Source organism: Balaenoptera ricei, chromosome 7 (assembly GCF_028023285.1).
Source record: "Balaenoptera ricei isolate mBalRic1 chromosome 7, mBalRic1.hap2, whole genome shotgun sequence".
In the NCBI taxonomy this organism is placed as follows: Eukaryota; Metazoa; Chordata; class Mammalia; order Artiodactyla; family Balaenopteridae; genus Balaenoptera; species Balaenoptera ricei.
Genome location: NC_082645.1, coordinates 34,816,358 through 34,841,018, shown reverse-complemented (window position 1 = coordinate 34,841,018; position 24,661 = coordinate 34,816,358). Strand labels below are relative to the sequence as shown.

The 24,661-nt window shown below is 39.8% G+C and overlaps 1 protein-coding gene across 15 annotated transcripts in view; it reads left to right on the top strand.

The window, feature by feature from the left end:
- The window catches only part of GTDC1 (glycosyltransferase like domain containing 1), a 453,605-nt gene that overhangs the window by 379,424 nt on the left and 49,520 nt on the right, over positions 1–24,661 (top strand). Inside the window, exons 14-15 of one of the 15 annotated variants that reach the window (XR_009504185.1) lie at positions 20,613–20,711; positions 23,014–23,095. The exons of 12 other annotated variants lie outside the window; for them this stretch is intronic. Coding sequence is in view for 1 of the 3 variants with exons in the window: in XM_059927781.1 (XP_059783764.1) it covers positions 23,014–23,028 (15 nt within the window). In the remaining 2 variants the exon portion in view is untranslated. Of the gene's footprint in view, positions 1–20,612; positions 20,712–23,013; positions 23,408–24,661 lie in introns of those variants that run through there. 2 more of the 15 variants (XR_009504184.1, XM_059927781.1) reach the window with 2 other exon arrangements.

The window sequence follows — 24,661 nt, the reverse complement described above, 5'->3', positions numbered from 1 at the left end:
TCTTAGAAAACTATATTTATTGCTTTCCGTCCTGGCAGCAAAAAGAAAGAAAGAGAGACAAACGTGGTCAAAGAAAAGTACGTGGACAAATGCGGGGGGTAGGAAAGGAAATGAAGGTTAAACGAGGCCAATATGATTCAGAATGAAAGGGAGGGAGGAGAATCTAAGGAACCAGCTGCGTTCCTAAATGTTACATGAAGAAGAGCTGAAATTGAGAGGGGGAGGTCTGGGTATTCTACTAAGTGGATTAATGTCTTCTTCCTGGGGTGTCTGAAGTTGCAGAGTTTAATTTATTTGGTACAGGATTTTATTGTGAAATTCTTAACGGGGGTGGGGGATACATAGGGACAATTATAAACACTTAGAAAGTAGAAAAGGGGAACATGTAATGCTTTTCATAAATCTAACTATAATAAACATAGGGTTTGAAGCTATGGACACAGGTAAATGGTCAAAAAATATTTAGTCCATAATAGTAGAACTTAAAGGAAATGTAGACAAAACTTAAAAGACTAAAAAAAAAAAAAAAAATTAATAACCACATAGATGTGTGAAGCCAAGGATTTTGAGTGACTTAGGGGCTAGTTTTATTGCCGCTCTCCTTTCTCCACCCATTTAAAAAAAATAAATCATAACTCTGGCATTTAGAAACCTACTCATGAACATCATTTATTAATATAAACTCAATCCTGCGCTGTTCTTTGGTGGGTGGTAAAAACATGAACTAATAAAACTGGCCTAAAACGACAGCAGGATGATCCTTTCAAAACACTGGAAAGCTATAGGGAAAGAAAAACTCCTAATTTGCTCTTTCACCTTTATTTTACTGAAGGAGAAAGTCAAAATGTGGAGTGGGTGTGGCTAAATCAGACTAGATGCTGAGGGAGATTTTAAAAGATTTTCCTAAACATGTACCAGAAGGGGGGAGGGCTTGCAACTTAGTGTGATTTATAGCAATTTATTAATCTGCTCATCTACTACCACATCTGGGGAAGGTGGCAAATAAGTAAGGCTCTCTGCCTTCTGCAGTGGAAGAGACTAGAGCAGAAATTTTAACTGTGTTCCCTGAGTGTAATGCTGCTGTCATGTGGCTGGTAACCAGTCCACAAACTTACTCGTTCAGGCATTTGTCTGGCCAATAACGTTAAGAATCATTTAAACTGAAAATATGGATCAGGATGTATTTAAGAATTACTGATATGCAGCTATTAATCTTGAATGCAAATAGCATTATTTGGGGTGTGGGCAAATCAGTTAACTGGAACCACACGGAAAAGCACTTCGAATTTTTTTTAAATGCTGTGGGGAAAATGGCACTGCTGGAGAAGTTACAAATAAAAGACAGGAAAATATCTACAAAGAGAAAGGGTGGTAAAATGACTAAGCAAGGTGGTCTTGTTGCCTCCAACCTGCTGCATAAATTGTATCAGTAAACACATTACTAACAAAGAGCCAAATTCCTCTATTTCTCAAGCTGACCCAGCAGCAAGAGGAAGAAAACACAGAAAAGTGCAATGCCTGGTGCCTCAGGGTGACCCTCAAAGGTCATGTCTCTAATTTGTGTTAGAAATTGAGGGTACAGAACTAGAGGTTTGTGATGGTCACAGAGTGGACTTCGGCTTCTGAACACTTTTCTACCCCCTGTGAAGAATTTAGGACGTCATGGAGTTGAACTGGCATCTTAAATCCCAGGGACACGGTGGAAATTGTTTTGTGATCATAATGAATTAAGAGAAAGGGCATAAACGCATACATCTCTCCTTTTTCCTCCAGAGCCCAGAACCATGAGGGACCTTGTGCTCTCTGGTGCTTGCAGCTATGTTCCCTGGCTTTCAGTCGGCTTGGCTTTTCCTCTGTATTTCTAATGCTGTGATATCAGGCCAGAAAAAAAAGGAATCTACAAAATTGCAAATTGCAAAACAAAATGTGCGAGTGTGTGCGCGCGCGCGTGCGCGACGTAGCTCACTGAAGATAATGAATTGCAACACTATAAGCACCAAATATTAAAACTTAAAAATGTGTAAGTAATGAAGTTTTTAGGAAGCAAAATCTACTCGGAGTATTTATAGTCCTTTTTTTTTTTTTTGTAAGAGGTTCCCCAGACTTCTGGGTGCATCATCAAACTGTCCTACTCGGCGAGGAGCGAGCAGCTGCGATTTGGCCCAAGGCACCACCTACTCAGAGTCACTACCAAATGTATTTTACATTTCCACTGTTAATAAAGGGGGGGGGGGGGGACGAGAAAAGGCCTTTTCCCCCCCAGCATTCTGTGTTTCCTTTTGTCGCTGCCGTCAGCTGACACATGGAAAATGTGGTGCACGGTTTCGCTTGCCTTTAATCTGTAATTAAGGATTCCTTGTCTGGGGCTGGCTACCTCTTGCTCCTTGCCTCCCTGCCTCTCAAGTCTTCCGCCTTCGGTCGGGTTTGGCCCCGCGCCGCAGGCTGGGGGCTCAGGTGGCCCGACTGGGCCGCTGGCAGAGGGGCGGCGGCGGGGCGCGGGGGCCTCGGCCGGAAGAAGCGCTCGCCTGCCCGAAAGCGCGCGCCCCGGCGCCCGCCCCGAGCCCCGAGCGTCGGGGCAGCGGCGCCGGAGCCTCCGAGAGCGCGAAGGGCTGGCCGAGGGTCCGGCGGGTCCAGGGCCTGCGGGCGCTCGCCGCGCGCCCTCTCCCCGGGGCCGATGTGCCCGAGCTCCGGTCCGCGGCGGCGCTCGCCCTCAATGCCCCGCTCGATCCCGGCCAAAGCGCGTGGAGGTAATTGTACACCTCTCCCGGCGAGAGAAAACGGGACGCAGGGGCACGTCGAGGTCACGGAGTCCTCACCGAGCCCCCTCGGCGGCGCTTGAGCCCAGAACCGAGAGCCAGAGGAGCCCCGAGGCCGCGGGGCGCGTCCCAGGCGGCGGGGCCGAGCGAGCCCCGGGCGACCGCCGCGCTCGCGCTCACAACTCGCTCGGACTCCCGGGCAAAGCCGTGCCGGCACGCGTACGCCGGCGCGCGCACAGCCCGACACGCGCACACTGTCACGCACACACGCGGGCACGCACCCCGGCACGCGCGCACCGACACTCACATGCTGACACACGCACACGTGGCGGATGGCCCAGTGCTACCCTGGCTCCTTCGCGCCGGGCTTGACTGGTCCCCCTCCGCACCTCCGGGAAGGCGGCGTAGCCCTGGCGGGCAGAACTCTTCTCTGTTCGTCGAAGTATTTTGTTGTACTTGGTTCCTTGAGTCGGCCAGTCTCATACCTCAGTGAGAGAATCCGACGGAGATGAAGCAAAAAGAATGATTTCTCTCCCCGCTGTCCTTTTTAAAAAATGTAACTTAAGCAAAAACAGAGATGGGAGTAGGGATGGGCTCGGGAACTCTCCAGGCAGGGATTCTGGCTATTAATTTTAAAATCCTCCTCTTCGAATCTCTCATATATTCAGACTTGTGATTTCAACCCCACTGCCAGCCCTCAGGTCGCCTTTCTTTTCACCTCATACCTGTGTTTTGGATTGCAAACTGTTTCTCCTCCTGACCACCAATTGTTTGTTTAGGAGGCGCAAAGAGGCTGGGGGACAGAGGTTAAGCAGTGTTTGGGTAGGAGAATATTTAGAAGCGCCACATTGATTTCCAAAAAAACGTGGGAAAACGTTTAATCTCATTTTGAGGCATCTATGTTTTTAAAAGGGCCTCCTTCCTGCTAGTATTACTATTTATCATGAGGTATTTATTTGCATATACACATTTAAAACTGTATGTTTGGGCTTCCCTGGTGGCGCAGTGGTTGAGAGTCCGCCTGCCAATGCAGGGGACACGGGTTCGAGCCCTGGTCTGGGAAGATCCCACATGCCGCAGAGCAGCTGGGCCCGTGAGCCACAATTACTGAGCCTGCGCGTCTGGAGCCTGTGCTCCCCAACAGGAGAGGCCGCGATAGTGAGAGGCCCGCGCACTGCGATGAAGAGTGGTTCCCGCTTGCCGCAACTGGAGAGAGCCCTCGCACAGAAACGAAGACCCAACACAGCCATGAATAAATAAATAAATAAATAAAAATTAAAAAAAAAAAAAAAAAACTGTATGTTTAAGAGAAAAATGCCTTTTGTTCTTGGTTTCAGCAGAGCCCTTTCCTTTTCTGTCCATCTAAGTTGTAGCATACTTTCCTCTCTTTCCCACCAATAGAGATTGTAGGCTAAAGTGGTGCACTCCAGTGACCAAATATAAGAAACCTTAGCCTGGCGTGTTGGTGACCATCGCTGGCATCTATCACTCAAGATTTTACCCCCTCTGGTTTGAAATGGTCCTCAAACTGTAGACCTGAATGTAGAGGTTGGTTGATTGTTTGTTTAAAATGTGAGAAGAGCAGTCCAGGAGTAAACCGAGGTAGGGGAAGGTGGCCTACCTAAGCCCAGCCTTGGAAGCTAGAACAAGAACACTTGGGAAGTGCACTGAGAAGAGAATGTCTCTAAACAATGATAATCAGGGCTTTCAAAAACCATAAAACGGATTGAAATATCTGATTCATTATTTATTCATCCCAGGACAACTTTGCAAATCTGAGAATAGTGTTTGAAAACCGAGTGCCTTCTATTTTGTACATCAACTCAGCAGATGTGTCTCCCTTCCAAAATGTGGCCAAAGGGTTAAAACTGTAATTTTAGAAAGGAATCTCAGTAAATGACCTTAAGATCTGATACATATCCTTTTCTTTCTGGCAATAATATCCCCCAAAGAAAAAAATACATACTTATTGATATAATGATAATGTTTCTCATTCTGAGTAGAAGTGTCAGAATGATTCCCGTTTGTGGAAGTGTTTTCAAAACTGCGAGTACACTTTCACTACTATGAGAGCTGATGAGCCAATGAAGGGGAACTTCTTTTAACTCCATAATAGCAGGTTATACAGTAAATGAACAATGATGGTCAAATAGCCAATTATGGTATAAATATCCGTTGTTTACAGAGAGGTGTTAAATGAGCCTTTGGAGTACAAAGGATTAGACTCATCTAAGCTACCATTTGTTCTTCAACCCATTATGTCTTCCCTTAGAAAGGCCAGTGCCGTTGTAGGTAATATGCACACAGAGCATACTTCTCTGTGTTGATTTTAGTTTGCTTTATTTCAATGCACACTGTTGTTTACTTTTTAAAATTTAAATAAATGTCAGCATTGTATAATTTCTATGTTAACAAAGCAGTGAGCAAAATCCCTTGTATGTTTATAAAATATTATTGTTTAATTCACATAGTTTAGAAATTCCAAATGTTGAGAATAGGAAGGAGGCCAAATACCATCTGTTTATAACTATGATGCATCGTAATATGTGTACTTTTAAAAGGAGTTTGGTCAATCATGCCACTAATTTATCTGCTCGGAATATGTTGAAGATTTAAAATGTAATTTACAGGATTACTTTTAGTGCGTTGCATCCAACTGTGAGTTGTAAAGAAATCGGTCTCTTCTGTTTTTCTCAAATTAATCATGTAACAACCCCAATTAATGGGGGCTGTTAAATGTGTCGCTTTTTGCTTAGCTCCAGAATTCTTCTAACTTTGGCTCAGTCTACCTTCTTGATGTTGATAAAAACTCCAAGGACAAATGAAACAAAACACTCCTAGCTGTGTCTTTCTGCCAGGAGATAGTCACTTAGAATGGGAGGCAGGATATGATAGCTAATAATTAGCTAGCATCAGCTCTGAGAAATTACCTGTGAAATACCCTTTGGTACTGGGTTGAAAAACAACATTTGACATTCTCTGTTTTAAAATAGTACATGCTTGTCCCCAAGATTTCTGATTTAACTTACCGTTTATTTCAAATGCATCTAAATGCATACCATGAAACAAAGGGAGTACATTTACTTGCAATAGATGAGCAGGTTTGGGATTTTATTTTTAAGTTACAAACTCAAGTGTAGTGCGAAATTCCTTGCTTTGCAAACTGGAGAAATTCGGCAACAGGGCCTTCAATTCAGGGCAGACATAGTGTCGAAGTCCAGTGGTGGCTTTAGGGTCTCCCATCAGGGGGTCTCTTTCTCAAGAAGGAGGAACTTAAAAACTCTCATGTCCTGAAAAAGGTTTGGAAAATGTGATAAAAAACATTGATAAGCAAATGATAGTTCCTAGATTGATTTTTAGCAAGGTCGAATCAGTAGAAAGCTACGCCTTGAAATGCTTTGATAGACAAATACCCGCAGAAATATCAAAACACTCTCCCAGTCACTGGTGGGTGTTATGGGTCCTTTACTTCTCAGTTTTTTCAACGGGGGCTGTGTACAGCGGCTTCTTTGTCCATTAAGCAGTATCTGTTTTCTCAAACATTTTAGTTTTAGCAGCTTCCTCTAAAATTCTGTCAACCTAGATTATTTACTTACACATAATTAAGAACATTAAGAGTCCCTTTTCCAAGTAAACAAGCTGAACTATATATACTTTTTTAAAAATCTAATTGTAACATTTTTTAAATCTGGATTTTTTTCCTTTCTGGTCTGATTTTTTTCCCCATAAAATGAACCCACTGGGTCTTTATGTTATAGAGATATGCTCAGGCTTGGTTTCCTTTGAGTTACAATAGGAAAATGCCAGACCCTTTTTTTTCCTAAGTAATTGCTGAAGTGTAGAGAGTAGAAGAGAGAGTACAAAACAGAAAGAAATGTGAGGGATACAGAAGAAAGAAATTGGAGAAGGTGGAGGGGAAGGGAGATGAGAGAAGCAAAAGATGTAACTGGGATAAAAGAAGCCTATCAAACAAAGCTTTCAAAATTTCTTTGACTGGCATAAGACATTAAAATCATCATCATTTCCAAATAAAACCTAGATTGTTGCATTGAGATATTAAACAGCCATGGGAAACTCTTAAGTGAACCTTGATTGATACTTGTGGACCAGTTTTTCCATTCAAGCCCAACTTTTTTTTTTGGCTGAACCCAGGCCCTCAGCAGTGAGAACACAGAGTCCTAACCACTGAACTGCCAGGGAATTCCGTCAAGCCTAACATTTTTAAGAGAAACTTATATTAGATACCCGTATCCTCACTAGGAGGTGGAGAAGGAGGAGTAGAGACATTCTCTGCTTTTAAAGCATTTATGATGTAGAAGTAAGCCATACATACACAAAATAAGACTATGTATAATGCATTGTTATATGTTACCTACTGTCAGGGTAAAAATAAAGAAGATTTTAAATAGAGGAATTATTCAGACATGCTTTCCTTCCGAGTACCTTGGCTAGCAGTTAAATGCTAAACCAGTTAAGCAAGTCTTTAAATGTATAAACCCTTTGGAATCCCGAAGTCTAATAAATTGCAGTAGACATATAATTGAGATTGAAATTGGCATGTAGGTGTGCATTTCATGTTTCCTTTGGAGCTGACTTAGTACCATGGCAACAAGCCACATATGCACATAAGTCGTTGTATAGTCATGCTATCTTGACGACCAAAATCACTTTATAAAATATACTTTAATAAGTTACTACAGAGCCTTGAAGTTAAGCCATATAATTTAACCAATACTCAGTGGGCATTTCTAGGTATCATATATAAATTGGGTAAATGATAAAAAGAAAAGCATTAAGAATAAGAAAATGTATGGGGAAACTATTTGCTTCTTCCAATTAATCTAAAACACACCAGAAGGTTTTCTCATTTTGTTTTTTATGAAGAATTACTGACCCAAAGAAAAGTCAAATGAGAACTACAACTAAACAATAAAAGCAACAATAACAACAACAAATAAAAACATTGCTTTTTTTAGGAGAGAAATACGAGAAGTAGTAAATTTATCCATTTTAAGAATTCAAAAAGAAAAGACATAAAATTTAATACACACAGTAAATAATAAATATTCTTCTAGTTTCATATGATGGCTAATTAAGAAAAAAAGCCCATGAGGAAAATTTGGAAGAGAGACAAATATAACAAGGTAATTAACTCTTTGCTCCTTCAGCCTTAAAGGAGAAAGAGCAGAGTGAGATTTCTTAAGTTTGGACCTGCAGCAACCTCAGAGATCAAATCTGCCTGTGCAAGAGAAATAGAAGGGTTCTAGTAGCGCTGCATCTCAAGTCAAGTCTTGTTATTGGCCCCGCTCTGACCTTGGCACCCCAAAGTCTCAGTCCCAGTGTTCTTTTCTCTTTGATTGAATTCCTGCCTTTTATCACAGACAGCAGCTTCGTTCTCATGGACCTTCAGCGATGGAATTCACTATCTGGTATTCGTTCTCTTACATTTGGGTCGTCCTTGATAGTTGAGGATGTACTTTTTCATCCATCATCTAATTTAGTCTTGCTAATACCCTTCTGATATAGGTAAACCATAGCTTTAATCCCAGACTTCAGAAGCAACTCAAAATAGTACTGCTAGTACATTGCAGAGTTGGGATTAGAAGCCATATCACACGGTGCCCGGTTTCCCCCTTTCCTTCAGACTGGACTTCATACTTTGTTCTTTATTTAAATTATGGGCGTTAAGAATCTATTACAATCACTGCCTTTGTATTGGGTGGAGAGAAGAAGGAAAAGAAAGAGCAGAAGCAGAGGGGGATGGGGAAGAAGAAAAAGAAAGGAAGAGAAAAAACAAAACAATCCCCACAGGTTTTTCTGTGAAATGGGGAAGAATAAATCTTTCAGTTGCCCCCTCTTCTGCTTGCAGAGGTTAGTAAAGAGAGAAGCACATCCTAAAATTTGTATCATATAAAGAAAAAACGAATTCCAAGCTATCCCAATGCTTTGTGTTTTAAAGGATAGAAATCCATTGACAGAGCTCTTTAATGAGTTCTTGGCTATGCATGCGTAGGCCACAAGGTTGATTTTGAGTACAAGATGGAGAAATATTCTGTTTATGAAATTAAAGGAATTTGGGGAAATTGAAAACAAAACCTGGTAGAGAGGAAAAGAAAATAGTCATAGGATGGAGAGACATTAGCTAGAACTTAACATATCCAGCAACAAATTCCCCATGGTGGGATATAGTTGATTATTAATTTTTTTTTATTAGATGGGTATATTACACTCAGTTCTCAGCTTATACTCCAATGTAATCTCCATCTGTAACCCCAAAACTCCACTGAAAATCTGAGACACAAAACTGGCTTGATTTATTTCCACGTTTGGGGAATGAAGGCATAGACAAGGCAGACAAGAGTGACATTGCAGGAGGCATGATTTAAAATAAAGACGTAGAATGTTATGGAAGCAGGAAATAAGGACAGAAGATGATTAGGAGAAATGGAAGCCCCCAAGAATGAATACTAAGAAACAAGGAAACCCATAATACAGGAGATCTTGGGAAAAACCAGCTAATTTGTTGATGCTGTAGACACTTGATATTTTTGGTTGTTCAGCATCTACCTAACCTTGTATTAGAATCTAAAGTCCGATTTGAGGAATTAATTCTTTCTTACTGAATATAATCAGGCCTAGGAATTGAAACTTGCTTTGAATAGAGGAACAAAAAGACAACACTGGAATTCCAGTTCACCTGACCTAGCGCAGCCCAACCAGACTGTTTCCACCAAAAGGCAGCTGTTATTGGGTTCTGCTTCCTAACCTCCACAGCTCCTGGGGCTCCATCCGATCCCAAGCTCAGATGTCCAGCCTCCCTTTGATATGGTTCTCTATCCCTGGGATTCTGTCAGTTGCAGAAAAACAGAAAAACCTGGCTCAACTGAGTTGCTCTGGGAAAATTATCGTATCAGAAGCAAGAAATGTGGATGTAGAGTGGCTGCATCATCCCACTGATATGTTAGCTTCCCGTTGGCTATCCTCTTACGTTCACAAGAAGGCTACAGAAATCCAGTCATCACATCTTCACCACATCCCTCTTTTCAGACACAGGAGAAGGGGTTTTTCTTTCTTGCTTGGGTCTCTTTCTGCAATTAAGGAAAGCTTTTCCCAGGAGCCCATTAGGAGAATTTCCCACACATCTCATATATGCATAAACTGGTAGCAGGGACGGGAATGGCTTCTATTCAGTTAAGACCTAACTCGGAACCATATGGGTGAGGGATAATTAGACCCATGAACAAAACTAGTGTGCAGTTCACAAAGATAAGAGGGAGGAGATGACTGTTGGGTCAGTAAAACATACTTCTTCCAATAAATACATTTATGTCTTATTTATTCAGATTTGTTCTCTGTGGCTTGCAAAGAATTCTAATTAATACACTTGGTTACAGCTACCACTGGGATTATTTAAATTGTAGAGAGCTTTCTATATATATACATATATATGTATATATGTATACATATATATATGACTTGCTTTTACTTTTAAAGTTCTTTTCTTTTTTTGTTCTGTTTTTATGTACGTGAAAGAATGAGTTGGATTTTAGAACTGTATTTTTTAATCTTCTACATGTCCAGCATTTATTGATCATGACTTTAATTTCCCAGTAATAATTTCCCCCCAAATCTCTAATGCCTCATTTTTACATTTATTCATACATTCCTTTCTTGTTCATTCAGAGATTCATCTCGTCATTAATTTCTTCTTCTTTTTTTCAAAAACTTGTTATGAGGTATCTAATATGTATGTGGAAGGCATTGGGTTAGCAAGGAAAAACAAACCAACAAATGTTAAACCACATTTGTGTAACCTTAAAATTAAGCATTTTTTATAACATTTTTTATAACATTTTTAAAAGGGGAGCAATGAGACAAAAATGAAGCATGCATGGACGTTCCCAGTCTTCCCTCATTTTCTAGCATGGTTTCTTGTGCTCTGAAGTGAGTCCTGCCCTGAGAGTCCTGCTTTGACAGACAAGGTCTTTTAAGCTTTAGGCATGAGAATAGGGAGGAAAGGAAGAGAGAACAAAAGTTGAAAAGGTTAAGTTTGGGGGAGGAGGTTATCTTGATGTGAGACTGGAATTTGAAGACAGATGTAAAGGCGCAGAAGCAGCTGCGGCGCGTGAGCCACTGGATGGGGGAAGCAAAAGGGGATTTTTAAGGTTCTCTGTTCCCTTCATCATGTTCAAGAAAACAAATGAAGAGCTTGAGTTATTCTGAAATTATTTGTGGTTGCTGCACTATCGTGTGTTTTTATAACCATGATGTTGTTCATGTGGGTTATTGTTTTGTAATATCCAGGGCTTTATCTGATTGTGTGTGACAAAAATCAACTCACATTAATCAGGCATAAAATTTGGCTTATGTGTCAAAAAGTTTCAGGAGATGATCTTGGATATTATGAGAACTCCATCCTCTAGGATCCTGCTCAGTCTGTCTGTCTGTCTGTCTTTCTGTCTCTCTTTCTCATTCTAAGTCCCTCCTCTGCATTGTTTTCTTTCTCTAGAAGGCTATCTCAGTATGGTGGGAAAGATGACTCACGGTATTTCACGTGATCTTTACAGCCTGAGAAGAGAGAATCGATCATATCTAGCATCTAAGTCAGACCCTGGTAAAAATGACACTGTCCCCCCTACCTGAGTCACTTTCCTGCACTTGTGGGAGATGGAGGAGAACCGAGCAAGACATAATTTCAGATGACTGCTCCAGTGTTACAGTGGGATGACTCCTTCAATCCATATTACAAGAAACTTTCTAGCTATTGGGCAGAGGAACATGTGATATAGGTAACATTGCATCTCTTGTTAATCAAATGTCCTCTCAGTTGAGTTATTTAGAGCGCTATATGGGGTTGAATTTTTACTTAAATTTAAGTGTGTAGTTGTCTTCTCAAATGTTGTTCAGAGACTTACACTCCAAGTAGCTTTGAAATGAAACTTGATGGATGTGCAGAAAAACATGGAAATAGAGCCACAAGACAAAGTTAGAATAAATGAAAGTAATATTCATCACTGGAGGAATGTTAGACTTGCACTTAAATGTCACCTAGAAACACTCAATTCCTTTGCAGACACCCTAAGATGGAAAAGTATCCACCAAGAGATAAAACTTGTATTTCCTTTTGTTTTTAGGACACACTCAAATGAGTTGCCTGTCGCATGCTAGATAGTACAATTGACACTAGAAAGAGATTGTAGAATTTCCAAGCTAGAGAGGTTCATGAGTTGTGAAAGATTATCATTCAAGTGTCAAGTATCTGTCAAAAACTACTTGTGGAAGTGTTGGCAAGAATGTGGAGGAAACGGAACCCTCCTACACTGTTGGTGGGAATGTAAATTGGTGCAGCCACTAAGGAGAATAATATGAAAGTTCCTCAAAAAATTAAGATTAAAACTACCATATAATCCAGCTATCTCACTTCTGGGTATTTACCAAAGAATTAAAAAAAAACTAATTCAAAGCCATATATGTACCCCTACATTCATCGTGGCATTATCTACAATAGCCAGGATATAGAAACAACCTAAAGTCCATCAATGGAAGAATGGATAAAGAAGATGTGGTACATATATACAATGGAATACCACTCAGCCATAAAAAAAGATGAAATCTTGCCATTTGTAATTACATGGATGACCTCAAGCGTATTGTGCTGAGTGAAACAAGTCAGACAGAGAAAGACAATTACTGGATGCCTTCACTCATATGTGGAATATAAAAAACAAACAAAAAGAAAAGAAATGAACAAGCCAAACAAAAACAAACACATAGTTACAGAGAACAGAGTAGTGGTTACCAGAGGGGAAAGGTTGGGGGAAGGGTGAAACGGAAAAAGAGGATCAACTGTATGGTGACAGATGGAAACTAAATTGTTGGTGGTGAGCACACTGTAGTGTATACAGAAGTAGAAATGTAAGGCTGTATACATGAAACTTATATAATGATGTAAACCAATGCTACTTCAATAAAAAAAATTTTTAATAAATAAGCAGTAAAAAAAAAAAAAAAACCCAAACAAAACAAAACTACTTGTTGATTGTTATGAAAAGTTTTTAATTTCCAATGATAAAAGCATCAATTTGGGGGGTACGTTCTGAGCTTAACCAAATTGAGAATGCAAAGAGAACCCTGGTCTTCTTTTGTATGCCTAAAACTTACAAAAGTATTAAAGAGGTCAAGGTCCTGAGCCCCGTTTATACGAAGGACCGGTGGCTAGAATGAGGAGTATAATGGTTGGTGACCAAAAATGACTCAGAAGATACTTTGCGCTCTGACTATGAAGATTTACTCTTAACCCAGAATAAAGTGGCATTTTTTTGTATTAACAAACATATTTGAATAATCTTTTGTAAGTCAACATAATAAAAAGTTATGTACGTACTGTTTGCTGTAGTTATGGTGCATCGAGTGATTATTCCCAATTCTACCCTATTTTGAATTATACAGTATACATGTATGCCCCTTTCCATGTGGCTTTGCAGTGTCTCCCACTAAAGGAAGCAGGGTATTGTCCCCAACCCATTGATGTTGGGCTTGGCCATGTGACTTGCTTTGACCAATAGAATGGGTGGAAGTGACAGTGTGCCTTTTCCAAGCCGAGGCTTTAACAGGCGTTGCATGTTCCCTCTGCTTGAACATCTTATCATTCACCATGAGAACACAACGGGCTGGAAGCATATGGACATGTATGAAGTAGACCTGAACCCAACCCAGCCTGCAGCTTGCAGCTCAGAGCTGAATCCTGAAACTGAGTCTTTACAAGTGACTTGCATCAACTCACAGACCCATGAGGGAGAAATAAACGCTAGTTGTTTCAAGTCACTGAATTTTGGAGTGGTTTTTCATGCAGCATTATTATAGCAATAGCTGACTAATAGAGTAGTATTTCTTTCCTCTCTCTACAAGTGTTTTGAAATTGATGTTGCATCTAACAACGCATAGCATCGTAGGATCAAGCAAATTCAGTAATTATACGGTTAATCATTTAATTAGAATTATGAAGTGGTACAAAAATGATGCAAAGAGCACAAAACACAGAGACCTAATCTGATCTGAGAGTCAGGAAATGTTTCTCTGAGGAAATGACATTGAAGCTGAGACCTAGCTTTTGGCTAAGCAAATTTGGGGAGTATGGGGGGAAGTATGCGGAGTGCAGGTAACAGTCTTTGCAAAGCCCTTGAGGCAAGAAAGAGAAGGTCATTGAGTACAGAGAATTATCTGGAAAGCAGAGAGGAAACAGGAAAGTGCCAAGAGAAGAGAGGTTGGTGAGGTTCAGTTTACCGCAGTTTTATGGGCTGAATTGTGTCTCCCTCAAAATTCATCTATATTTTTTTAAATTAATTAATTAATTTTTTTGGTTGAGTTGGGTCTTTGTTGCTGTGCACGGGCTCTCTCTAGTTGCGGCGAGCGGGGGCTACTCTTCCTTGCGGTGCGCAGACTTCTCACTGCGGTGGCATCACTTGTTGTGGAGCACGGGTTCTAGGCCCGCGGGCTTCAGTAGTTGTGGCTCATGGGCTCAGTAGTTGTGGCACGCGGGCTCTAGAGCGCAGGCTCAGTAGTTGTGGTGCACCGGCTTAGTTGCTCTGCGGCATATGGGATCTTCCCGGACCAGGGCTGGAACCCGTTTCCCCTGTCTTGGCAGGTGGACTCTTAACCACTTCGCTACCAGGGAAGCCCAACATTCATATATTGATGTCCTTAACACCCAGTACCTCAGAATGATTCGGAGCTAAGGTGTTAAAGTGGTAATTAAGTCAAAATGAAGTCATTAGGGAGAGTCCCAAAGTCAGTCTGACTGATGTCCTTTAGAAGAGGAGATTAGGACACAGACACATATTTTAATGCTTTATTTTTCTTTTCTAATGTTTTAAACATTTAAAATTTATATATTTTACAGTCTCTCTATTACAGCTCTATTATCTGAAATTCCTTGGGGTTTAATTCTGCTGTGTTTACTCTTTCCTGTGTCTCTCAAGGTGGATTGTTACCTTGTATGTGTTGTAATTTTGAACAGTGAGCTCATTTTTGATAGGCTTCATCTGGAGACATCAAGTGTGGCCTGTGATGAGGTTTTATTACACCATATTTTTTTTCTCAGTCTGCTTCTGCTGGGAATACACTGAATCTCAATATGGAGTGTTCAGGGCCATGTGGTTGACGCGAAGCTCATTTGAGGTACATGTCTGTGATTACAATTTCTCTGGAAAGGCTTATTTTCTACCCTGCACCCGGGCCTCAGTAGCTTGCTTCCTTGTTGTCTCTTTGTGCTAGTGTGCAGATTATTTCTCCTCTACCATTTCACGGAAGGGGAAGCCCTTAAATGATCCTGGATTTATGTAAGAGGTTCAGTTTCAAATCCCCACCTCCCTGCAGAATTTCCAAGGTCTTGTCTTCTGTGTCTTTCTGAGAATGAAAATGAAAACTCCTAGGTTTCTGAGACATAACCCCACCCTAAGTCCACCCCAGCTCCTATACTGCCTAGTTAGTTCATGTGGTTACCACTTGGGCTCTCAGTTCCTTCTTTCTTTTGGCCCCTGGTGATTTCTCTTACTTTCCCACAAACTCAACTCTGGATTGAAGAGGATAAGGAAAACATTACATGGAAAAACTTGACTGGTACTCCTTCCCCTTCCTGAATAATTCATTTCTAAAGCCATTAGGTGAGACAGAGCAAGATTGGAGAATATCAGGGTCCAAGGAGGATGAAGAGAACATCCAGTCAAGGATGGTAGGCAAAAAAGCATGAGGAATCAGCCTGAACAGGGCGAGAAGGTCTCCACACAGGGGAGTCAGGGCCCAAGCAGGGAGAGGAAGGCATCTGTGTGTGGGAGGGGATCATAGCAGGGATGGGAGATTGGTTTCATAAAGTGAGGTTGATTGTGTAAGTAAGTATTTGAAGAATTATAGAAGCTTGTCTTCTCACTATTAGAGAAGGGGTACATATACAGAAAGGGAGAAAACTAGAATGAACATGTGATTGGAGGTATAAGCATGAACTCGTGGTTTTCAATATCTATAGATAAATATAGATAGATAGATTTCAATTTCTATAGATAGAAATAAATATAAATGTAAATATATGGTACACACATATATATAATTCCTGGCTCTATATGGGAAGCAGCAATACTACAAAAACAATGAACATACATAGCACCCAGATCTTGGCTTCCAAATACCATATTCCATTAAGAAAAAAAAAAAGGAAATTTTTAGAGAAATGCCTGATTCTGGGGCTGAGGGAGAGAAAAAGTACAAGAAAAACCTGGAACTTCTACCATAAACCAAAGAAGTGTTAAAAAAAAAAATGATGGGCACATATCAAAAGGGCTTAGAAGTCAGCTTAACTGAACTCCTACTAGCCACATTGGACATAATTTGAGTATTCATATGGATAGTAACATGATAGTAACTCATAGAATTTACAATACTAAGTAAAATAAGAGACCAAGAGACCATACCAGCATAAATCAATGAATGAATGAATGAATGAAGTTAAAGTTTGATGAGGGACAGGATATTTACATGGTTTCAGAGTACCTCCCCACAAAAGGGGGAAAGTAACTTTATGGTGGAAGAGCCTGGAAGACATCACTTTTATCAAGTGGTGACAGTGAACATCAGCTATTGAAACCATGCATGACCTGGTCTGCTTCTTTGAGAGGAACACAGCATCACTTCTGTGATACTATGACCTGAATCCAATACTGAGGAAACTTCAGGCAAATTTAAACTGAGGGAAATTCTACAAAGTAACTGGACTCATCTTCGAAACATCAAAGTCATGAGAGTCCACCATAGACTGAAGAATATTCCAGACTGAAGGAGACTATAGAGACATGACAAGTAATGCAGTGTGTGATTCTGAAGTGGATCCTTTTGTTACAAAAAATATTGTTGCATCAGTTGGTGAAACTGGAATGTGGTCTGTGGACCAAAGGGCAGGAGTGTATCAAAACGTATTTCCTGGATTTGTTAGTTGTGTTGCAGTCAGTAGGAGGATGTTCTTATTTGTAGAAAACACACATTAAATTGTTTGGGGCTAATGGACCATCTGGTCAGCAGTTTATAAGTATTCAGGAAAAACAAGCTATTTGTACTGTATGTCTAGCCTTTTTGCTAGAAAAAAAAAAAGAATTTTTGATTGTTTCAAAATTTAAAGCGACCAATAGCAAAATAAAAAATATGTGATGTAGCTTAAGTAGTACTAACTATTCTATTCAACAAACTAGAAAAAAATAAAAAATCCAGCCAACTAAACTCTAAGAAAATAGGGGAAAGAAATAAAGGATCAAACAACAAAATTAATGAAGTAGAAGACAAAAAGCAAGAGAGAGAATACATAGGGACCCTTCTTCACCATTGGGCAGCTACTAGGACTTTTGTCCTTACTTGCATGAGCAATGGATGCTCCTGCGGAAAGAGAGGGGAAGAGACAGTTCTCAGATTTTGAATTTCAAAACCCTGGGCCTTTGTGTATCAGACACGCCCTAAAGATCTGAAATCATGATATTAACATCACAAACAAAAGATTTGAGAAAAATAGATGAAAATTCAGTGTATTTCACCATATATTAAATGAAGTCTCTATAGGTTAAGGAAGAGAAGAAAAGGAGAAAATGGTCAGAAGGAAAGCACAGAGCTTAAAGACTGGTGGTGTCTCTGAAAAGGGACTTTGGCTCTGATCTTCCTGCACCTGACCTGGGGGAAATGTCCATGGTTAGCAGAATCTGGGAGCAGAGAGCTAGCTGCTCTTGTATCTTGGGGGAACCCAAGATCCTCTAGCCTCACAGGTTCCCTGTGCCCACCACAGGGCAGGAGCAGTAGAAGAGAGAGATGGCTGTGAGAGTGTTCAGATAGCCAATCAGAGAGAGCCTCTGTGTTCCTGATATCGCACGGAGTCTCTGAAAGAACCACATAGTTGCTATAGGCCCAGAAGTCTAAGAACATTTAACCTAATAGGTTAGGGTTAGGGTTGGCTTAGACAAATTAGTAAGGTCCAGATAGGATGGTGACATCTCAGAGACTTGAACGGATCAACCCTGGAGGACCAGAATTGGTAACACATCTCTTAGTGAATGTCAGCGTGAATAGATGATGGCTCCCATCCTAGCATCCTGTTTATTTGTAAACTATTCTGAACATAGTCCCCAAGTTATTAGATAGGTGGATGGATGAATGGCTGGCTGGATGGCTGGCTGGCTGGCTGGCTGGCTGGCTGGATGGATAATAAAAGGGCAATTCCTAAATTATATCAGTCTAAAAGCTGCTGTGTTATAGAATTTCATACCGCTAAGAATGCCACTAAGAGAATAGCCAAATTGCTCTCATTTACTCATGCCCATCCTGGCACTGCTTTCCAAGATGAGCAGCAACTAAGACTGGGAGAAGAATAGGTTCTAATATCATTTTCATCTGCAGCTGAAATAGCCCCAGAGACAGTAGATAAAGCAAGTGTCTTTGCAAAACAGTACATTAGGAAGAAATGCCATTGGAAGTTTCAGACACTAAAAAGTATTTTTTAAAAAAGACACTTCTTCCGTGTTTGCTTGTTTACTAAAGACAAATAAAAGGCATTTGAATTATTTTCTGCCCGTTTGGAATCTTCTCTTTTTATCTTGCCCTTACCAGGTTTTTATTTGTATACTTAGGGAGATCTTTATGGAAGGAAAATTGTAATTCTAAAGCAGTCTGCAAACAAACACTCACACAGCATAACCAAACCACAATTTTATGCAGATTTTTTTCTCTATCTTAGATTCTGAGTTCTTAAAGGAAAATGTGGATGCAGTGATGTGTCACAACTGCTATTAGAGAAGTCCAAGGGAAAAGAGTACAACATGATGATCAGCCTTGGCTGTCTCCACATACAGCGTGATTATATTGTAATACTGTTTGATGCAATGATATGTTTGATCAGTTTCAAGAGATGAATATCACCTCACTTCAAACAATATGATACAGTCTCATTGTGTGGAATTATGGCCGCTGTCAATCAGCATATGGCATAACCCTTAAAGTGCCATCTTTGGGGAATGTCATAAAAATGATTGCAACACTTGCATTAATTAGTAAGTTTTTGCACTAAAACCAAGCAAAACCTGTTAAGGCAATTTATCTGCTATATCTCTGTTCATTTTTGTTATCACAGAAACGTGTATATAACCCACCCACGCAAACACTCAGCCGATTAGCTCAACGTACTAGAACAGCCGTGCTAAAAAAAAATCCTAGTGTGAGTATGAGCTCCCCTCCCCCATATAAATCAGTAAGCTATATATTCTCTATTTTTTTTTATGGTCCCCAACATACCCTTACCTTGAGCCAGCTATCCTATCAAAGTGAATGGTGGGTGCAAAGTAAAGGCAAACATGAAATTATCACGAGATCTATGGTCTTGACAAGACAAACTCAAAATTTAAGCTCGACAAATGACAAATAAATGGCAGGTGTACATGTTTAGATAGAATAAACACAGATTAAGAGTCCTTTGAATGTCATTAATTTCACTTTGTCAATGTTAATTGTTAGATACAGTTTGAGGGAAGAAGAATTACAATCTTTTTTTTACCTTAGGTGTGGAATATTTTCCCTCTTGGTGTTTCTCTGTTATCCATTAATTTGCCATTGTCACCCAGTTATACTATTATTTCAATTTTCCCCAATAATACATAATTTGAGAAGTTACTGGTTTGACACGGTACATACTGATTTGACCTGAGACTTAACACACTTTCCCAAGGTGGTTAACACCCCCCAGATTCAACTGTTTGTTGACAGTGTATGTGTCACTGGAGTGTTGTGAGCCTTTTCCTGAGAAATTCCTCTCCCACCGTGTCTCCTGGCCTTCCCCTTTCCAGTTTTCCCCAGTGTCCTCTATTCCTGTTATCAACTGAGGAAACACCTGCTGTGGTAGGCAGCCTCCTAAGGCGGCCCCCAATGATCCCTGACTCCTAGTATTCACTAACTTGTGCAATCACCTCTCCTTGAACCTAGTGACTTGCTTTTAATGAATAGAATGTGGACAGAGTTATTGGATGTCTCTTTCATGATTAGGTTATAAAAGACCATGACTTCTGTCTTGCTATCAGGGTCTCTCTCTCTGGCTGGCTTTGAGGAACCAAGTTTCCATGTTGCAGAGCCCCATGTGGCCAGGAAACGAGAGCAGCCTCTGGCCAACGGCCAGCAAGGCACTGAGATTCTCATTCCAATAGACTAGGAAGAACTGAATCACAACTACTAATGTGAGCTTGGAAGCAGATCCTGCCTCAGCTAATGTGACTGTGGTACCAGCTGACTTCTAGATAATAGCCTCCTGAGAGGCCCTGAAGCAGGGGACCCTGCTAGGCTGTGCCTAGGTTCTAAACCCACAGAAACTGTGAGATAGTAAATGTGTGTGGTTTTAAGTCACTAAATTTTGGGTTTGTTTGTTGTATAGCAATAGACAACACAACTACCGTGTCTAAGTGAACATACTCGGTAGCTCACTGCAGCTAAGTTTTGTGGTGAGTAGTAAAATAGTGCAGTGGGGCTACAACTCTTCACACTGATGCCTTCAAAACATAGACTTCATACTCATTGGCAAGCTATGCAGAAGAGCTGACCCAGTCCGCAAAGAAACACGTGAAGTCTCTAAGACCTTCCTGCAAATACCTTACCATTATCCATGGGCAAGAAATATTGACTAGTGTTTACTCTTTGGGATAGCGTTGTAAGCTTTGAAGTATAAAGGTGCTATTTCTTTTTCCAAGGCAAGGTTTGGCACATACACTTACTGGGACTAGAGAAATATAAAATGGTTTTTATTCATGTCGTGAGTGCTGTATTCTTAGACACATCTCTCTGGTTTCACAGATTTTTTCACACCACCACATCATGTCAGCAGCCTCTTGAGTTCTAGACTTCGTGGTAGAATTGCTAACAATCCCGTTAGAGACTTCAAAAAACTTAGAGGTAGGTGGTCTTATTACCAGTAGCTGACATGATCGGAAGACTTGTTCCTGCAACGGGGTTATATAATTTGTGAATTATGTTATCATTTACTCAATTATCCACATTAATAGAGGGGAACCATGGTGAAACTATTTAGTCAATAATCAAACACATTTTATTTTGAGATTTCATCGATTTATACGTACATATTAGATCTCTCCTAGGTATGTTCAACCTAATATTAAGATCTTCTTGTTTCTTTGATTCATACCTAGTGCTGGTACAAAGAGAAGACAACCCAGCTGAGTAGGAGAGGGGAGTTAATTTGGTACTGAACATGTTTCATGGGTGGGACATGTGTGATTTATCAAGAATTGATTTATTTAAAAGGTCCCTAAGTAGTCTAGGATTTAAAACAACAATGGAAAAACAATAACAACAACCACCAATGAGGCTTCTTTCCTTATTAGGTTAACAAGGATTTCTAAATGAATTACATCCAGGCAAGGCGATAGAGAAAATGGCTTATACACAGTTGGTGGGAGTATAAATTGGCATGACCTTTTTTTCTAGAATAATTTAACAACATGCTTTAACATTTTAAGTCCATTTCACGTCTAGGAATTTATGCCAAGAAAATAAATCTGAACTTGCAAAGATGTTAAAAGATGTTTATTGAAGCACTGTTTATAAGAATAAAAATTGACTGCAACCTAAATATCTGTCAATAGAATGAAATACACGATGAAATATACAAAATAGAGGCTACCACAGCCAGTTCAAGGGGAACACTTGTGTCATGGAAAGGCATCAGAAATATACTGTTAAATTTTTAAAGCTAGTCAGTGAACAAAAGGGTATATATACTATGGTTCCAATTTTTTTTTTTTTGAAGTCAACCTTGTACATGCATGGATTAACACCTGAGAGATATATACGTACACCAAATCATAACAACTGGTTTTCTCTAATAGAGGAATTATGGTGAGATATTTGAATATTTTCCAGTGAGCATGTATTATTTATCAGTCAGAAAAGATAGCTATTTTCACTTTGAAAAAATTCTAGACATTAATTTTTGCTTTTTCTGTTTTGGGCACTGAAAAAAAAAATCAACCCATAATCATCTGTTTCTTCTTTCCTCCAGGTGCTCATCTAGTTTTCATTCATTAGCTCAGCTAACATTTATTAAGCACCTATCATGTGTCCTGTGATAGTCACTGAATTAACAATAATAAACAAGAGTCTCTGACTCTAATGAAAAAGACACGTGAAATTTCACATGAAATAAAGTGTGTAAATGCTCCGTTAGAGCAGATGTAAGATAAGGTGGGGTGGAGGAGGGAGCGATCATTTTAAAATTATGGAACAATTCATGAATTTGTGCGTCATCTCTGCGGGTATTTCTTCCACTACGAAAGTATAAATGTCTTGAGACTGATTCTATAACATACACTTTTAAAATAATCTCTTTAGTGTCCAGAATCTGGATGATGGTGTGCCCAATGTTCAAAGAATACCTTTATGTTCAAGTTATTCATTTGCTAGAGTAGTGGGTTTTGAATTTTTTTGGAATTCAAGACTAGAGTTCCAATACAAGAATATGCAGTGGCACGTTGGAATGGATTTAAAAATTTAAAGCACTCCACAAGTAAGCAATAACTTCAAGCATAGCAAGGTCTTAGGGTGTCTTTGAAAGTATCCAGAGTATCAAGATAAGCTAGTTAGTTCACATAGTGCCCCTGAGCACGGAGCCAGTGTTCGAGCAGAATGTTTATATTCTAACAACACCTCAGAGATGAACTGTATTTGTTTGAACACATATGTAATCCATACAGACTATATATGTAAATACACTCACATAAGCATATTTGGGAATCAGAGATTTAGTAACCATGCCCTCCTTTCATTACTGATTTGAAGTTTTTTATTGATCACAAAGGGCTAATTGTTCGGTAGAGCACCTACCTGAGTGAACCTTCCATCAGGACCGACACGAATAGGAGCTCGTTAAACAGCTTAAAACAGACCAAAATCTGACGGCACACCTGGGAAAGGTGGGCTTCTGGCTCAGCTGTTTCAGTGGAGACTCTGTAAGAATGCAGAACCCTCAAAAACGTATTGTCTGCTTGCTTTCAGTAGAGCTAGTCAGTTCAGTTGAGATCTTTGTTCATATTTTTTTAAGGGACTTCAGGTAGCTGGGGGGAAAACTCATTGGGGTGGTTCATTCAAGGAGGACTTGCCCCAAAGATTTTTATACTTTACCCACAGAGATTGACTTAATCTGCCACTTTCCTTTCTTTATTTTCCTATCATTAATCAGACGACACACAGATAGAAGAACAGACGACGAAGAGAAGTAAAAGAAGACATGAGTGAAGAAGAGAAGAAAAAAACTGAATATGGTAGAAGGATCAGTTTCTCCATCTATCACTATGAGAATTTTAGGATATTCATGGTCAATAGTGACCACACTTGTAAAAGAGTTCTTTGGGATGAATCCCACCGTGTGCGACTTAGGTGTTAAAAACAAGACAACAGGCCCCAAATGAGATCACATATGCTAAGCCCCACATCACCAAACTGAGACTTAATTACAGTTTTGGCTCTCCCAGAAATGGAATCTTAAACCAGTCAATCAGGAATCTCCAGATTAGCTAATAATAACTAATAATCTCCAGATTATTAGTTACATAATCTGCCTGGTAGCTCCCTGCCATCCCCTAAAGGAAAGTAACCTTGCAATAACCAACACGCTTTTTGGCCTAGTATAACTTCTTTATTCCTACTCCCTTTTGTCTACAAAAGTCTTTCATTTTATACAGCTCCTCAGAGGTCCTTTCTGTCTGCTAAATTGAATTCTACTTAATTCGAATCAATTTTTGCTCCAGTAGAATCTTAAAAATTTTAATATGCCTCACTTTATTTTTTAACATAAGCTCTAATTACATTCTGAAGTCTGAGAGACATTGCTCAGTTGAAAAGTGTGTAGGCTTGAAATTGGGAGCTATAGGGCCTGGTCCAAGCTTTCTCTAAATGACTGTGCAGTGGAGAGCACACTATCTATCCTCCAAGTGTGCTTCAGTATCCCTATTTATTAAAAACCAAAAGGAAAACAATGCTTAACCTACCCATCTCACATGCCTGATGTGAAAATGTGAGAGACATCAAGTACATGAATATGTTTTGAAAGATTCCAAGCAAATTGCAAAGTTCAGACATTAAAATCAAATAAAGGTTTTTTTAGGGTGGTGTTGACCAAGCAAAATATTTCCGTTAAAATATTAACTGATGAGTTCAGTTAGTAAAAGTGTGTGACTTGCCAAAAAATGGATTGGTATTAATTATAAAAATTACATTAGAATTAATGCATTCATTAATGACCTACTAATCAATATCAATTGAAGGTTTATTATTTTAAGGAGGATGGCCAATTAGCAGTTTGACACCATGAAAAAGAGATAACCAACTGACTGATGGGTCCCCATCAAGTTTAATTTTAATTTGTTTTGAAAGTATCTTCTTGAGGAATGAGTTTAAATGCACACCACTCTTTCTCCTTTCAGCAAACGAATATATAAGTTGTTTAAAAAGCATATCTGAACGACCGAGAATGAAGTCTGGCATATGTAAGAAGAAATGAGCACATCCTCTAAATGGGCTCAATGGTATGATCTAAGTTCTATTATATAGAACTTATATGGTCTAAATCTGTAACTGGATTGCTCTTTAAATTAAGTGAATTTGTATGTCCGCCTTCCCTTAATGGAATCAGTTTTGATATACTCTTTGTTCATGCTGTTACGGCTTCAGTCTAAGGGTTCTTTGTACTGACTTTTTAAAGTTACATCACAAAGAGGTTTTAAGATTTCCCAACAGGCTTTTATTTAACCAAAGCTTTTGATCTCAAACCTGCTGGGGACTAGTGAAATCCTTACCAATTCTCCAGGAACTTCTCACTATTGGAATTT